This window comes from Ziziphus jujuba, chromosome 6 (assembly GCF_031755915.1).
Source record: "Ziziphus jujuba cultivar Dongzao chromosome 6, ASM3175591v1".
NCBI classification, from domain to species: Eukaryota; Viridiplantae; Streptophyta; class Magnoliopsida; order Rosales; family Rhamnaceae; genus Ziziphus; species Ziziphus jujuba.
Window position 1 is genome coordinate 10,206,510 of NC_083384.1, and position 17,705 is coordinate 10,224,214.

The following is a 17,705-nucleotide window of genomic DNA, read 5'->3' on the forward strand; positions in this document are numbered from 1 at the left end:
TAACACTGTTAAGTGCATACTCTTTACCTTTCCATGCTTTGTTGTAGCTTATATTCACCCTATATTTCTGCAAAAAATCATGTTGAATTTCTTTGGGTTTGTAAACACGTGCAATACCTTCATATTTAGATTTGATACATTGCCTGATAACCCGACTACTGGCTTGCTTGTGTTCTCGATGCACGATATCTAACGAGCAACTGTGTACATTATCAAAAATTCTCATAACAAATATTTCTCCATTTTTAAATGTGGTTGCACGTAGTCGCCATTTACAATTATTTTCCAAGCATACAACCTTATACCGTTGTGTAGTTGACCGTGTCACCTTGAACTCCTTATTTTCTCGTATGCAATAGATACTCAGTTTATTCTGTAGGTCACGTTTGTTGCGAAATAATTGTCCAACTACTATGCTCTCACAGCCAGTGAACTTTGACGAAAATATGACCATAGAACCACTTCTGTTGCTCGATGATATGTGGTCACTTGTAGCACGATGAACCCTAACATCATCAACTCCTTCATTGTTCATTTCAGGATGCATATCATTATCATTGTCCGGAAACTCATGATCAAAATCTACATCATTATGATCAACATCATCCCCTGCTGCATTGTAATTCTCATCATGATCAATATGAGGCAACTGCTCATACTCCTCGTCGTAAGGAAACCGTTCAGCATAGTCACCTCCAACATCAACTCTTTCGTGGATGTTAAATGATGTCCAGACCCCACGAACATCAACTTGATCTCTAAACTGAGTTTCTTGAACCATAATTTCCTGAGATGTAGCCTGAATAAGTTCAGTACCGGAAGCTTGTGGTAAACGAGCGCCAATTGGAGGATAAGAAAAAGAATGGAGATTACTCCCACTATCCGAAGCAAATGCTGTTTGATGAACATTTCTACATACATGTTCAACTTTCAAAATCACCTCAACATACAATGGAGGCCGCATCATTGTCATCCCTCCATTCCTCATTTCTTGAAGAAAGCATTTCACATCCCTATCACATCGTATTTCTGTAGGATCCAACTTTTCTACACATCGTCCATATATCCATTTTAGCTTTAGCAAATATTCATTTCGATCTATCTCAATAGAATTGAAAATCTTATCCTCTAACTCTGATTTTGTGCATCTCTTACCGACGGAAACCATTATATTTTTACCATTTCGATATTCCTAATTACCACTATCATTTTGTACCAATGTTCCATTGTATAAAACCGCAATTACAATGTCATCATCTTCTATTTTACTACAAAATTAAATGAATAACGTTAAACTAAATCAATAAATATATAAAATTTTGAATAATACTAAACAAACATATTAACTGTATTAAAAAAGTTGATTCTGTTTTTTTTTTTCTGGCCAAATATAGTTTTTTCCTACTGGCGGAAAATTGGCAGAAAACTGGCAGAAAAATGGCAGAAAATTGGCGGAAAATTGGCGGAAATTTTGCGAAAACTGACAAACTGGAGGAAATTGGCGGAAGTTCATCTTTTTCGCCAAATTTCCTCCGTTTTTACTGTTTTTCGTGATTTTTCAGTTTTACACAAAATTTCTCCCATTTTCAAATCATATGCCACCTAAGTATCTTTAAAATCACATATAACATCTCATAAATTAATTTCTTGCATACCCATATCAAATAAAAAGCTTAAAAAATCATAAACTAATAAAACTTACAAGAAAAAAGAGAAAGAGAAAAAACAAAAAAAACACATATTTCCTTACTTTCATCTAATAAGAAAAAAGATAAACTTTTTACCTAATTTTAGTTTGAGATATGAGAAAATACAAAAAAATGAGAGTGAGAGGCGATGAGATGCAAAGAGTGACCTTAGAGAAACCCCACGAACGGCAGTGTAGAGGAAGAAAGGAAAGGGTAAAAAAAAACCTTTTGCGTAATTTTCAATTTTATCAAGGGTATTTTTGTCCCAAGGTGGCTAGTTTTTAAAAAAAAAATTTTTTTGCTATTTTTCTAAAATGGAGTTGTAAGGTGGCTATTTATCGAAAAAACCCGACATCTTAATATTGAAATTAGACTTCTGGGTCTTTCTTCATCATTTTCCCTTTATTTAGTTTTATTTTTATAGATTCTCGTTTTGTTCTTATGGAGGGAAAGCTTCATAACTTCCCGATTCCCAAGCGAAAAAAGCATGAAACTGATAATATTACCATCACTTGTTGTCCAATTTGCACTACTTCTTCAAAATATTACTCATCATCAAAATGGTAAATTCTCCCAAACAAATTATCACCGATTCTGATTTGACTTTTAACTCTAGGCAATTAGTTTTTTCTGCCTCTAATATTTCAAAACTATTTTATTTCTTATTTGATTTCAATTTCGAGAACTGGGGGGCCAAGACTTATAAATCAAAGAAGAGAAACCACCTCCTTATGTACAATGGGTGGATGGTCAGGGTCAACCATGTTGGAAGCCTCATCTCAAAGATTTCTGGCTTGGAAGGATGGAAAATTAGAGTGATTGTATATTATATTCCCTTTATCCCTCTAGATTTTTTTTGTTTATTTTACACTGAAAGTATATTTTTTATAAACCAAGAGAGAAGGCTACAAGGTAAATTAGGAGATGTCTAAAGGACGACAGACCTTCGTTACAAGCTCAGAGAAAGAAACAGTAAGGAACTCGAGACTAAAAAGTCCCATAAAGGAGACACAAGAGCCCCATATACATAACATATGAGCAAGATCATTAGCTTCGCTGGGGATTCAGCTGAAAGAAATAGAATCAAAAACTGTACAACAATTGAAAGTATTAGACCAAAAAAGCTTAAGGTCTGGTTGGCCATCTGTTTTTTGTTTTTGAAAATAGAAAATTATTTTAAAAATAAAAATGTATTGTTTAACCATCAGTTTTCAAAAATTATTTTTAAAGAACAAATGGAAAATAAAACAAAAAACAGAAAACAATAAAAAGATATTTTTCATTGTTTTCAAAAAAAATTAAAAGTATGTTAGTTCACTACATCTGATATTTGAGTGTTGATAAAAAAAAATAAGAATGATAACTTTCCCCACACAATTTGAAACCGCCTGCATCGCCCCTAAAAATATGTTTTTGGTTTTTGAAAATTGTTTTTAAACACAATTGACCAAACACTCATTATTTTCATAAAACAATAGAAAATTATTTTTATTCTATATTTTGAAAACAAAAAATAGAAAACATAGCCAAACAGATCTTAGTTTTCCGACCTAATCTGCAAATGGAAGGCTTGTTCAAGCTGTTCACCAAATTTAAAGCATCACATTCACACACAACCGATTTCTGTCCCTCCTCAGCAGCCAAAAGAACAGCTTGATAAAATCCATACATCTCAGCCACCTCCACCGAATCAAAACGGTGATTAAAGATTGAAGCTTTGATCATTCGACCATCATTATCCCTTGCGACCACTTCAATGCAACACATATCACCTCTAATGGTACCATCAGAGTTTAACTTAACCACATCCCTAAGTGGGCACATTCAAACAGCCAAAGGTCTCACAAACTGTCCTCACTCCTTCGGGGTTCCAAAAAGAACCACCTTATGGGTTATCTTCCTTCTTTATGATATTAGAGTCAAATGTAGAAAGAAGTAAAGTATTTTTTTATTTTTTTTCCTTTGTCCTCTGTTAAATCATCATTTTATGGTATGGATTAGATACATATAAGCTTGTAAGGAAATTTATTAATTGAAATTTTATTTCATTGCTCCAATATTCAATTCACTTATGGAGAGACCAATTGAAAATGAGATTGATTATATATTATATTCCCTTTAGCCCTCTAGTTAATAACAAGTTATCTTCTTTCTTCATGATATTAGAGTAAAATGTAGAAGGAAATAAAGTTTTTGGAAATTTCTTTATGATATTGGTATTAATAACAATAATTAATATAATGGGAGAGAATTGTGGGATATAAGAAATTTTCAAGAAAAAATATTAAGAGTAACATATCAAAATAGAATGTTAGATTAACAGTGATAGAAAGGGATTAATGATATATATGATAAATGAGATTGATTTGGAATTTTTTAATTAAAGTGATAAATTTTAATTGGACGATTTATATCTTATGAGGTAGATCTTTTTTATTGAATGATTTCTCCTTATTTATTATATTAAAGTAAAATGTAGAAGGAAATAATTTTTTTTTCTTTTTTTCTTTTTTTCTTTTTCCTCTGCTAAATCATTATTTTATGGTACAGATTAAATACATATAATTTTCTTAGAAAAATTATTAATTGAAATTTTATTTCATTCGTCCAATATTCAGTTCACTTTTGGAGAGATTTATTTTGGTGGGGATTTGAATAGATCTCAACCTTCCATTATCATCTTCCTCTTCTTCCTACGAAATAAAATACTTACTCTTCATTTCCTTCCTCTCAACTTTATCCTACCAAAACATATACCCTTGTTATCAACTTTAAATTTTCAAAAACTCAATTAAACATGCCTAGAATTCACTGAGAAAATTTGCACTCCAACATGAGATGTTGTCATGAGGTCAACTTTTAGTAAAATGGCTTAAGATTTTTCCTGAACCAAATAATCAAAGGCTAGGATGGATGTGCTAAATTTGTTATATAGATAATTCGAAATGACCAAATTAAGAATGAGCAGGTTAAAAATATACTGTGACCTTAAAGAATAGAATTAATATTGCATAAAAATAGAATTTATCCAATTGAGGGTGCAAAAAAATAAAAAAAAATAAAAAAATTACTGTTCTAGAAAGCTACTTGTCAAATACCACCAAGAAACTTGACTAAAAAGGATCAGAAACTCTATATTGCATTATTTGTTGGAATAAAAATACAAAATTACACACCATGACAATGAAATTTCTAGTTCCCTTTTGTAATCCAAAAATAGAATTTTTCAAAACTCAATTAGCTTCGAGAAAATCCTAATATATCGAATTTGACAAAATCCGACACAGCCTAGCCTAGCTAGCTCTAACGAGTCCACACCATGCAGCACGTGAATTTTCAGTGCCTGTTTGGAACTCCAGCACAACTTTTTGTATTTGTTTGTTTATTTAGTTCTTAATGGAAATCCGGCACAACTTATTAGTTAATTATTTAAAGAATATTAATGCGTATTTTTTATATTTTTATATAATATGATATATCCTACAAAGATTTCACGAGGGTATTGTAGTCATTTAAAAAGCAGAAGCACAAACTTTGTCTGGCTTTCCAATAATACCTTTGTCACCAAAAATCAGCTCTAATTTTTAACAAGGATTTTGATGATGAGCACGGCCCATTATTCAATATTCATAGAACAAAATCCACAATATATGCTAACAAAGAACATACCGTTTTTCTTTTTTTCTTGTTTTCATTTTTGAAATATATAAAACTATTTTTATTTTTTTTAAAAAAAATCCATTTTGAATTTAAACTGTCTGTTTGGGTTCTTAATCCTCTCAAACCCCCCTACAAAACAAATGAGTAAACATTTTTATATGAAATTTGCCTCTAATTGTTTGAAAACCTCTCTCTTTCTTTTCTTGTCCTTTCATATAAAATGCTATTCTCTACGGTTCAAAATTTGGCACCCATCACCATTGAATTTTGTCTTCTAGTTTTTCTTCCCTCTTCATCCGCTTTTAGCTTTTTGGGGTCCACTGGAAAATCTCCGAAAATTATTGATTAATTTTTGTAAATTTTTTTTATTTTTTATTTTTTCCTGGTGGGTCTCTTTGGGTTTTGAGAATTTTACAACGTTTTTTATTCTGAAAGGGTGGATTTGTTATTAGAATATGGGAGCTTGCTGCAGTAAAGATGGCATGCATAGTGGAAGGTACTTGGAAGAAAGACGTGTGGTTCAAAAAGTATATGATGTTAAGGAAGAAGACGATGAAGATCAAAATATTCAATATGGAGATTGTGGGGCTCGTATAAGGTTGGATGGTTTTTCAAATTTTATATCTATGTATACCCAACAAGGCAGAAAAGGGATCAATCAAGATTCCATGACTGTTTGGCAGGTTAGAAAATTAATTCTTTTTTTTTTTTTTTTTTTGGACATTTATTCTTGGTTTCAAATGAATTTGTTTGCCATTCTCAATTTTCATCATAATTTCATCAAGTTCTGTTCTTTTCTGTTTCCTACCCTGTTTTCCTTTGTTAAATTTGTTTGTTTAATAAATAAATATGGAAATTTTAATGCTATTAAAATGATCTTCACATTGTTAAATCAATGTTTTAAACTTTCAAGGTCATTAATTTTTTTATTTTTTTTTTTGAGATATTCACTTTTCCATAATCAATCATCATGTGATTTGTTATTATCCATAATGAAAACCACTTCCTTTCATTTTCTCAATTTTTTCCTGTTCTGTTATATTCTTCATGAAAAAATTGAAATGCCTGCAACTCATTTTCAAAACTTTGATAATATTTTAGGACTTTACTGGTGAGGAAGATATGTATTTCTGTGGTGTTTTTGATGGTCATGGTCCTTATGGTCATATGGTTGCGCGCCATGTACGTGACAATTTGCCTTCAAAGATCTCAAAAGCAGTTAAAGTTGCACAACAAAGCGGCCATAACCAGCGTAATAATGATGGTGATTCTAGCGGTAATGAGGATTCCGAAGACAACCATAACCAGAAACATAGTATCAATACTCTATCTCTTTCCTCATGGGAAGCCTGTTTAATTAAAGCTTTCAAGGAGATTGACCAAGAGCTTAGCCTAGATACCTCAATGGATAGCTTCTGCAGTGGTTCTACAGCCGTGACCATAGTTAAAAGGGTATAGAACATCTCATCTAATTGGCAAAAATTCAAACCATAGAGAGATTTATTCTTTTGTTTTTCATTTCCATTTACATGTTTTTCTTCTTCTTTTTTTCTGTCTCTCTCTTTCAGGGTGACCATTTGATAATAGCCAATTTGGGGGATTCTCGTGCAATTCTTTGTTCTAGGGGAGAGGATGAAGAACTTGTTCCTGTCCAACTTACAGTAGATCTTAAACCAGATGTTCCAAGTGGGTTTTACTTTTTGATTTTTGACTTTTGATTTTTTTTGCGACTTCTTTCAGTCTTATTGATCTTAGTTTCGTGGTTGATGTAAAATTAGGTGAGGCTGAAAGAATCAAGAGCTGTGAAGGCAGAGTTTTTGCAGTGGATGCAGAACCAAGTGTTTATAGAATATGGATGCCCGACGTAGATTGTCCCGGTCTGGCAATGGCAAGAGCTTTTGGGGATTTCTGTCTCAAAGATTATGGCCTTATTTCAGTCCCTGATGTTTCTTATAGAAAACTCACAGATGATGATGAATTTGTAATCTTGGCCACTGATGGGGTAAGAACAATAACACCAAACAAACATGATCAAACTTTTATAACCAAAAAAAATGAGAATGACCCTTTTTGAAAAAGAGGCTTATTCACACATTAAACTGAGAATTGTCATGGTTTGTGCAGGTTTGGGATGCTTTATCAAACACTGAGGTTGTAAGAATAGTTGCTTCAGCAAGGAGGAGATCCCTGGCAGCTAAATGTCTAGTAAAAGGAGCTGTTCGAGCTTGGAGACTAAAATATCCATGTTCGAAAATTGATGATTGTGCAGTAATCGTCCTCTTCTTGAAAGACCAACCTACTTATAGTTTTTACTCCAAATCTGACTCGACCAGGAGCAATTTAAATGATGCAGACCTTGTTACTCGTATACCAAAGACCTGTCATAGAAGTCCTCGGTCTGCGGATAGTGAGATTTCGTTGAATTCATCACAAGGGAATTGGAGTAATATTGATGAAATTAGTAGAGTAGACACTGTTTTGAAAATGCCTCAAGGTTTAACTTTGAGGAGATCTTCTAAAGATGTTCAGGAGGTTGAAGCTCATTGAAAAGCTCTCAAATATGCCCATTTTCTCCCCAACAGAAGAGTCTTTTTGAACAAAGAGTGAGCGGCTATAGCTAGGGGGAAACATAAAGAGCAACTATAAAACGTAGAAGGGCAATTTGGGAGAGAAATATAATTACTAAAAAAAAAAAGGAGCCTTTTTGGATGTTGTAAGATCGCAATTTTCTTCTCCCTTGTATACCAAGTAAAGAATGCGTTTATAATTCTCCAAGAAAACAGAAGCAGTTCTTTCCAAAATGCTTTGGCCACCAAACAGAAAAGAAAAAAATGATGTATCTATGTAATATTTTGAAGATTTAGAAATATTTTAATTAATTAGCAGTGTCTTTTTTTCTTCTTTTTTTTTCTTTTTTTGGGTGGGGGATATATATTGGCGGTGTCTTGATTATGATTCTTTTGTTTTTTTTTTTTTTTTTTAATACCTCACTGCTTAAATTTTCGTATAAACTTATACTATGGTTTTAACTTTTATGCAACATCAACAACATAAAGAGCTTTTTCGTTTGTTTGGAGCTTTGCTTCTGGTGTGGTTCTGATCGATGTGGATAATGGAGGAATTAAATTTTCTTCTTGGGACATTTTCCCAAATGGGTACCGAGTTTGAGAATGATGACATTAAAAAGGATGGAGGAAAAACAAATATATATATATATATATATATATATATCCAGGACAAAGATTTTATAACCTCACACACATAACAAAAAAATATTAAAAGAAGGAAAATTTTCATACTATATTTAAAGGTGAGTGCATAGGATTTTTCCCAAAATAATGTTTCCTCTTCATAGGATTGTTTTTCTTTATCAAACTTAATTCTGATGCTGCATTATCCAAAAAACGCTGCTTCAATTGCGGTTATCGTGGGACAAACAATTTTCGGAGGTTTGTTGGATTAGTATTCGCTTAAAAACCTTCCTAGGGTGCATTAGCTTAGCTGAGATCAAGGCTGTTGTTTGAGCATTAACTAATTCGTGGTTAAGAACAATAATAAGAAGATGAATGGTTGAATATAATTTGTGAAGGTGATGCCTCACAAACCAATTTCTCTCACTTATGTTGGAAGAGGGGCATTTGTTTTGGTTATTTATATTAGAGTGGAATGTGGATCTTGTTTGTGTGAAAAGAGGTATTGGAAGAAATTAAGCCCAAGAACTAGATGGTCTGGGCCAATTTCTTTTTAGGTCTTTATGCTTTACCATAACATTTCATAAATATTTAGTTTTTCATCATCTTCCTTTTTTTTTTGTTTTTTTCGATAACTTTTGATCAGCTATGGTATTTCACAAATATATGCAGGAAAGAAATTTTGACATTCGAGTTCAATATTTTTTATTAAAAAAAAAAAAGGGGGAAAAGAAAGAGGAAAGCCCTAAGGCTCAGTAGGGCTGGCCACTTAAAAGAACCCATCAGGTGGTGCAATTCTAGTCCTCATCGTCCCACAAATCAGCTACGCTCTTGAAGGGGCCGCAGCTCTTGCTCACAAACAGATCTGCACCGTCCAATACTCGTTTCTGCAACCATCAGCAAAAAGAAAGAAGAACATTGAAAAACCACCATCACCACCACCACTAGACACTAAGTCCAAACTCCAATGATGAATAAGAGTTGAGATGTCCGTAGTACCTGCTCTAAGATGGTAGAAAGAGCAATGAAATCTTGCTCTGGGATTTGCCACCCGAATACCTTTATGTTCTCTTTTATCCTTTCTGGGTGGCTTGATTTTGGGATCACACTCGTCCCTCTCTGAAGGCCCCACTTCACTAGCACTTGCCCTGGGCTCTTGTTCAGTTTCTTTGCTACTATTTCAACCGTCTGATCGTGTATCATATCCCTTCCTCCTTCTGATGACCCCAGCGGTGAGTAGGCCTATCAAATCAAGTCATCCAGTCAGATACACTTTGTAATCACATATATATTAGCATTCCACTGGGCAGGATCGTCCAGGTCCATTCCAGCAAAAAAATAAAATAAATAAAACAAAAATAGAAATAAAAAAATCGTCCAGGTCCATGCTATATGGGATATTGGTCGACACCACAATATTATTTGTAATTAACCCCTAATGTAATTTGGACGACTACATTCGATAAAATAAGATATTGTTTTTGGTAATCAATCTTACAGTCACATGGATGCCATTCTCCATGCAAAAGTCAAGCATCTTATCATTTCTCCAACCAGGATGCATCTCCATCTATATATATGGTCCACAAACCAAGAAAGTTGGATGATGATGACCCATTCTGTTTTTCTAGTATAAGAGAAAGTCAAAATCCATTATCCATGTAAAACGGAGGAGTCTAATATTACCTGACAAACCGAAGGCATAGTTTGAGCAAATCTCAGAAGCTTCTGAAGCTTGTTGATTGTGAAATTGCAAATTCCAATGTCTTTAACAAGGTTGTCCTTGACAAGTTTCTCCATTTCTCTCCAAACACCTTCCATATCAAACTCCAATACATCACCAGGTTTTGGAGGCTTACTTGCACCTTGTTTTAGATGGAAAGGCCAATGAATCAAATAGAGATCGAGGTAGTCTAGCTGAAGCATTTCAAGGCTATTTTTTAAAGCAGTTCGAACTCTATCTGGGGACAAGTCTGAGCACCTGAAAAATTCACCACCAGTACCACAAAAATTTTTCTTAATTTTCCTGTCAGTAAAATCCCATATAAGAAATATTAACTATTTATATTTACGTCTATGTTACCATGGCTTGGAGGTGACGAAGAGATCTTTTCTTTCAACTCCTGCTCGCATGGAAGCTTGCAGAGCGTGCCCAACCTTGCTACCAAACATATAATTAGAGTCGGAACTAGCTAGTTTGGCCTGGTTCACCATATATAATTAATTGAAAGAGTTAAGCTTATAGAAAGAAAGAGAGAAAGTGCCTCTTCTTCAATTCCATACTCGGGAGCTGTATCTACGTGTCTGTAACCAGCCTGCAGCATGAAAATCGGTCTTAATGGACCCCAAATTGCCAAAATGTAACGAATAATTTTACTTTCTCTTTGTTTGAATATACATATTGAATATTCCTTTAAAATAAGATAAACAAATAATATTTTTGAAAACCACTCTCTAATCAAAGACATAATATTAATTATTTGAATTGTAATAATATAATGTAATTGTTTTAGTGTGGTTTATGTAAAATTCCAACATAATATATGGTACTGACGAAGAAATAAGTTGATGGCTATATACAGCCACACTGCATGACAAGTAACGATGAGTACCTCCACGATGGCAGTGAACACCGAGTTGGTAGCTTCTGCACCAGATCTCCAAGTACCGAATCCAACGGCTGGAATGGTATGCCCACTCAACAGCCTAAACGACTTCGTATCCTCTTCCTGTGGCCTATTAACTGTTGCCTGTGCCATTTTCTTTAAGAGTTCTGTGGCGGTGACTTTTAGATGAACATATACATATATACATACACACACACATTATATATAATACATACATAAGCTCTCTGCTCGCTGCTCCATCATCAGCTACATGGCTCACTTGCATGCTAGACACGATCCAATACCTTTCAGCTTACGTGTCGCATCTGCCTCACCTATCCAACACGTAGACGTAGCATTATCAATTCTTGTCTATATGGGGGGGTTTCCCTGGACTTGGATCCCCCTAGATTGGGCTTTATTGGCTGGGATTTTCATATGGTTGGCCCAATTAAAATATTTCCATCCAAATCCACAACCCATTAACGACGTCCACCAACTAGTTTTTCCAACGAGCACTTCATTTAGAAACCAGAAGGTACAAATACAATGGTATCCAAGATTTTCCATGAAGAACACAAAAGGGGAGGCACATGTATAAGATTGTACAATGTTACATGGTATTTACCAACAGCTAAAAGTATGAACTGAACCAGTCATCATCGAATCAAAGAAAGAAAGATCTTGTTCGTACCCAATTCGTAAAGACAGACTGCCTCCTGAGTCCTCAGTACTGATTCAGCAGCAGCTGCACAGTCTACAACAAATTTTTAAGAATGGACAGCATTCAGTACCCGTTTTTCCCGGTCACAAACACACACTTATATTATATTTATAATGTATAATTATAATTTGCGTAGGTACTTTATTTTAAAAAACAAAAAGTACCCCTTTATTAATCCTTACGTAAATATGCATCTACCAGAGATTCCAAATAATTCAAACAAAAAAAAAAAAGCAGCACACAGATTCCATTCCAAGTAAAGCCTGCACTTTATCTTCCCTACACCACTTTCTTAATTGTAGGTGCACTTTATTTCCTCGATCTCTATTTTTTTTTTTTTGGTTTCCCATCCAGCTTTGCAATTAATCCAGAAACGTAATATATCCACGTTCTCCTTTGCACAAGTAGAATGGTTTTTTTTTTTTTTTTTTTTTTTGGTTCCTTAGCCAAAAACTAAATATATATATATATATATATATATTGGTTTTTTTTTTCTTTTTTAATTAATAGACTGACTTTTAAACCATTTTTTACAGCCAAGTTAGTCTTAGTTGAATTTAAAGTTCAAAATTTTCAATATTAATAAAAATATTAAAAATTTAAAATACAAAATTTTTTATAAAAATATCAAAAAATATCTGGATAAAGGTTTTTAAAAAAATTGAAAGTTAAAAAAATTGAAAGTTAATAGAAATTTAATTAAAAAAATAAATTTTTTTATTAAAATTTTTGAATTAGTTTATTTATTAAATCAAATATGAAATTGATGTATAGTAAACATAAATGATTATAAATAAATTATTATTAATAAAAATATAAAATATATATATATATAATAAAATTATTTATTAATTAAAATAAAATAATTATTATAATTATATTATATTTTATAAATATCATATTGATATTCAATATTTTTAGATGGTTAAAAATTATTTTTTTTTTTTATTTTAAGATATAAAATGTAAAAAATAATTATAAAAATATATATTTTTTGATAATTTTTTATATAATTATTAATATATAAATTATAATAGTTCTATATTAAATGTGATTGTCTTTTATATTTAGTATAATATATTTTATTATTTTTTATTTTTATTTGTTTAATATTATTAATTTAAATATTAGCCATATCAATTTTATATAATATTATATTTTTATTTGATTATTTCTTATTATTATATAATTAATAATTAATTTATAATTATAAAATTTTAACAAATTCATCTTACACAAAATATATACAAGCACATATTTGATTTATCAATAAATAAAATAAGATTATTTAATTTTAATTTCTTCTATTATTAAATATTTAAATAATAATTAAAAATAAAAAACTATTTTTAAAATTAATTTGATAAACAAAATTTATTAAACATCAATAATATTTATAAATCTTTTTTATAAATTTTTTTTGAAAAATTTGATAAATATTTTTGAAATTTATATAAAAAAATTTAATTAAATTGTTAAATATTTAATATTAATATTTTAATAAAAATTTCCATAAATATTATAATAATTCTGTATCTTTTGGGATTTAAATTTTTTTCCAACACCTTAAATAGATCAAAATTTCTACGGAATTTCAACAAAAATTTTGATATTTAAAACTTTAGCTGATTATTTATTCCATTGCACAGAATTTGAAATATTATGGGGTTTTTCCAGTAGAAGATATGAAAATCCTGTAGTAATCGTGATGCAAAATTAATATCCAAAAATTCAAATAGATAAAATAGGGAAATGGGGGCAGTACTAAAATAAAGGTAAAAAAAAGTTTTTGAGTAGACAATGATTAAAACTTTCAAATGGAGAAAAACAGTATACAGAGACATCATTATCCATAGCAGAGACTCAACAGAGAAAACTCATAAGAAGATCAAACAGTATACAGAGACTCATTATCCATAGCAGAGCCTCAACAGAGAGAACTCATAAGAAGATCAAACACGTTACACGCAACAGCTTCTCTTTTCTTTTTTTCTTTTTTTCTCCTTTCCCTCCTTTTTATGTTTCTTTTGTTTTGCAGCCTGCACACGTTAACTACCCGTGACACAGTCACAGCGACTTCTCTGTGCTCTTCAATCTTTAAAAAACCCATTCCCTGTTTTCTCTATGAAATTTCGCAATCATATCAGAAAAATCGAAAACCCAAACACACGAAAAACCTCTTGCTTTTCTTTTGTTTTTACTCTCACTGCCCTTTCTGATAACCCCAAAGAATATAAAAATCAAATCCAGATTGTAATCAATTTACCAAAATCCCTTTCAGTACACAAAAGACACAAAGTAATCTAATAATCTCATCAGAATTCTGATATCTGGGATCTCCATACCAGCAAAGCAAATAAACCCATCTTTCAAGACCCACACTCTGTCATAAAGTGAAAAAAAATAAAATAAAATAATAAAGAAAGCAAACTCTGTCACCAGTCACTACTACTACTGAATCAGGCAAAACCCACTACAATAAAAGTCAAGCCAATCTTTTATCTCTGTTAACAATCTCTCTGAACAAGAGGGACAAACAGTAATATACACTAAGTTTATAAGCAAAAGTTAATCTGCTTTCTTTTTTTTCTTTTTCTTTTTTTTTTCCCCCTATACTAAGCAAATATTTTTTTAATTTTAACCCACCATTTTTTATATATTACGGCAGAACACTATGGTTAAGACAAAAAGTAAAAGGTTCACAAACTGCTAATTTTAAAACAAAACCCTCAAAAAAAAAAAAAAAAAAAACATAAAAAGACAGCAAATATTCTAAATATATTTGAAAATATCTATTATCAATTTGAATATCTTGGAAGTTTTTTAGATGGGCATGGAGGTTGATTTGCGGACAACGTAACGATAGGCAGCTACTTTTTTTCTCCTTGAGGCAGTGTTGTCTACTGAGAGGACCAATTTCCCAGCCTCCCCTGAAGTGTAAGAGTTGTGGATTGCTTCCTCAGATGGATTCATTTTCCTTGGCCTCTCTACGGCAATGGTGTAGCTTCCTTCTGCAATGGGCACGAACTCAGCACTGTATTCCAAGTCCCACCCTCCTACAACTATGTCCCATGTGATTGTTGCTCCAGCCTAACAAAGAAAAGAAAATGAGAAAGCGTTGGTGGCTTTTTTTGTTTCTTTTTTTCTTTTTTTAAATACAAGGGTCATAAAGAAAATGAACGAGGGTCGATAACGGAATTTGTGAAACCTCAATCCCTTCGATCTGAATGTTAACTTTTTCTCCTCCTTTGACTGTGAACTCGGAAGCTGGTTTAGGAGGGCCATTTTGCAAATCGCTGGGTCGACTCAGTCCACCATACTGAACTGGAATGTCTTCGGGCCTAATAAACCTGATTAGAACCCACACAAATAATTTTTCTTAGAAACCCAAAAAAAGGAGAACGTATTTTACACTTTCTTTACCAACAATAAAAAGATAATAAAACGCCAAAACAGAAATGGAAAATTTGACAGAGTAGGGAATAACCATCAGGGAATTTTTAACCTCTTTGGCAGAAAAATTTAAAAAGTTTTAGGACCCATAAGAATTCAACAAAGATTCTCAATCAAAAAAATCCCATCAGAGTGACATTGTTTGAGACAGTAGAAAAACTCACTTGTAAAGTGTCTCCGCAACATTTCCTTCTTTAGATATCAGAAACTTGCTCTTCGTTCGTTGAGTCAGAAACGGACTGAACATGGAATACAAAAGGCTGAAGTACCATGGAACATTGATGAAAATCTGAAAGCCCAAAAAAAAAAAAAAATTTAAGAAAAAAAAATTTTAAAAATTCTTAAGTGAATGATTAAGAGAGAAAAACCAAAAAAATATAAATAAACTCATAAACAAAACAGAAAATGGTTTTACCTTCCGGGCAACCATTTCAGGATAATTATCTTGAAAAAGAGAAAGGATCTGATTAGAAGCCACCCTGAGCTCTCTTTTAGGCATGTCTTTGAGATCAGTAACCTGAATGATGGAATTCACACCTCCAGGCTTGAAATGCAGAAGTTTAATCCCCCTTTCAAGAACTTGAACCCTCCATCTCAGAAACTTCTTCAGCTTCTCTTCGTCTCCGAAAATCTTCTCGTACATATCTTTATCTCTGAAAACCCCATAAGCATTGTAGCAAACAGGGTGTCCCTCACGGTCATAGCCGTGCATGTAAGCCACCAGACCTTCAAGCTCTTTGAAACCCAAATCCTCCTCCAGAACGTTGTCGGCTCCGAACTCTTTCCTCCACGACAGGCATTTCTGCAACATGTTGTAAGAATCGACAACCCTGAAGTCTCTGGCTCGGAGGAACTTCATGAGTATGACGTCGGCCTTTTCGTCTCCACCCAACAGAGGAGTGCCCCACATGGAACCGTCGCAGCAGGAATCGGACGCCATGAGCTTGTCCTTGAGCTCTTGCAGAGCTTTTTTCTCGGAAGACCTGAGGTTGGAGATGAAATACGTGTCTTCTTTGAAAGAATGGGAACGGAGAGAGGCTGCCTCCATCAGAGTAGTGACGAAGCTTCTCTTTCCGGGTTTGGGCGTGGGTTCAGAATGTTGGTCTTGGAGTGGGGTTTGTTGGATGGAGATTGGTGATGAAGCGTCCATTAATGGTGTTTTTGTTTTTGTTTTTTCTTTTTTTATTTAGACCCAGATGGAGTCTTAGGCAGAAAAAAAAAATGCAGATTAATAAGAAAACTTGGGTTAGTCTTTAAAGAAACCGAAATTTTTTATTTTTTTGAAGAAGGAGAAGCAACTGTGGCTTTTGAATCTCTGAAAGTTTTAAGAGGGTTCTCTTAAGTGTGATATCAGAGAAAGAGAAAGGAACCCTGTCCTGTGAGAGACCCGAACAGACAAACAGACAAAGAAATAAACGAAAACAGGGGAACGAGAAAAGAGACACACAGATAAGAAAGAGAGAGAGTGAGCGAAAAATACATTTGTTTATAAAGCCGCGATTTTAGTTTGAACTTTCAAAAGCAAAAATTGATTGAAACATTTTTTCGGAACAGGCAGAGAGTGAGAACACGCGCTTTATAATAGCGAGTACGGCAATGCATGATTTTGATTAGTCGAGCCGAGTCGTGCCGAGCATGAAATTTAAAAAAAAAAAGCCGTGGCTGAGTGACCGTACACAGAGAGAGAGAGAGGAATGGAGTGCAGAGAGGGTGATAATAATTGAGGATTGAGGGATGGTGGAGGAGAGCCAGAAGAGAGAGTGGGCATGAAGCCGTGCCACGAGGCACGGGTTTCTTGAGTTCTCCAGTGGGACCCACTGATACCCTTCCCTTTTTTATTTATTTATTTTTGTTTGTGGGCCCACGTTTTCTCTGACACACCTACCGAGTCACTCTGTCTCTCAGCTCCTCCTAATAAGCTCTCTCCATGTCTGGCCCCAAAACAAATTAACAAACGCTTCCTGTGTAATGCCAAAAGAAGCTCCCTTTTCATCTCATTACACGGAATTTCTTCCTTATTATTTAATATTATTCAAATTATTCACCCAAAAAAAATAAATAAATAAATATTTAATATTATTCAAATTTTATTCCTTCCATATTTTTTTTTTTAAATTCAATTAGCTAAGTATGAATTTATTTCGTTCTAGTATTAAATTTTTTTAAAGATAAAATATTTCTTAATAAATTGGACTCTTTTATTTTTTATTTAAAAAAATCAAAATGGACAATTCATTTTGGTTTTGGTAATGTCTTTCGCCATTAACGATGTCATTCTTAGTTATCTAAAAAATATTAATTCCTAATAAGTTGTATGCATTGTTTAAAATATTTAAAATTTTTTAAAATTTTTACTTTTTGAAAGGATCCAAATAAAATAAAT

The 17,705-nt window shown here is 32.8% G+C and overlaps 3 protein-coding genes across 4 annotated transcripts; 1 reads left to right on the plus strand and 2 right to left on the minus strand.

Annotated features, from left to right (window-relative positions):
* Positions 1 to 5,478: 5,478 nt before the first annotated feature.
* On the plus strand, positions 5,479 to 8,230 carry LOC107431086 (probable protein phosphatase 2C 65). The gene is made up of 5 exons (XM_016041966.4): positions 5,479 to 6,031; positions 6,450 to 6,800; positions 6,917 to 7,034; positions 7,127 to 7,350; positions 7,473 to 8,230. Exons 1-5 carry the CDS (start codon positions 5,804 to 5,806, stop codon positions 7,893 to 7,895), a joined length of 1,344 nt encoding a protein of 447 aa, XP_015897452.3. The 5' UTR covers positions 5,479 to 5,803; the 3' UTR covers positions 7,896 to 8,230.
* A 976-nt stretch (positions 8,231 to 9,206) lies between these two features.
* LOC107431284 (aldose reductase) lies at positions 9,207 to 11,340 on the minus strand. 2 transcript variants are annotated; one of them, XM_016042176.4, is made up of 7 exons: positions 11,152 to 11,339; positions 10,804 to 10,854; positions 10,623 to 10,696; positions 10,226 to 10,520; positions 10,038 to 10,109; positions 9,539 to 9,781; positions 9,207 to 9,426 (listed from the first exon to the last, which is right to left on the minus strand). In XM_016042176.4, exons 1-7 carry the CDS (start codon positions 11,296 to 11,298, stop codon positions 9,337 to 9,339), a joined length of 972 nt encoding a protein of 323 aa, XP_015897662.3. In that variant the 5' UTR covers positions 11,299 to 11,339; the 3' UTR covers positions 9,207 to 9,336. The 2 variants fall into 2 exon arrangements, with proteins under 2 accessions (XP_015897662.3, XP_060674035.1); XM_060818052.1 differs by lacking the exon at positions 10,038 to 10,109 and having other exon boundaries at positions 11,152 to 11,340.
* Positions 11,341 to 14,343: 3,003 nt separating this feature from the next.
* Positions 14,344 to 16,813, minus strand: LOC107431042 (patellin-6). The gene is made up of 4 exons (XM_016041917.4): positions 15,738 to 16,813; positions 15,487 to 15,611; positions 15,078 to 15,219; positions 14,344 to 14,959 (listed from the first exon to the last, which is right to left on the minus strand). The coding sequence occupies exons 1-4, from the start codon at positions 16,470 to 16,472 to the stop codon at positions 14,693 to 14,695; spliced, it is 1,269 nt and encodes a 422-aa protein (XP_015897403.3). The 5' UTR covers positions 16,473 to 16,813; the 3' UTR covers positions 14,344 to 14,692.
* Between the last annotated feature and the right edge of the window lie 892 nt (positions 16,814 to 17,705).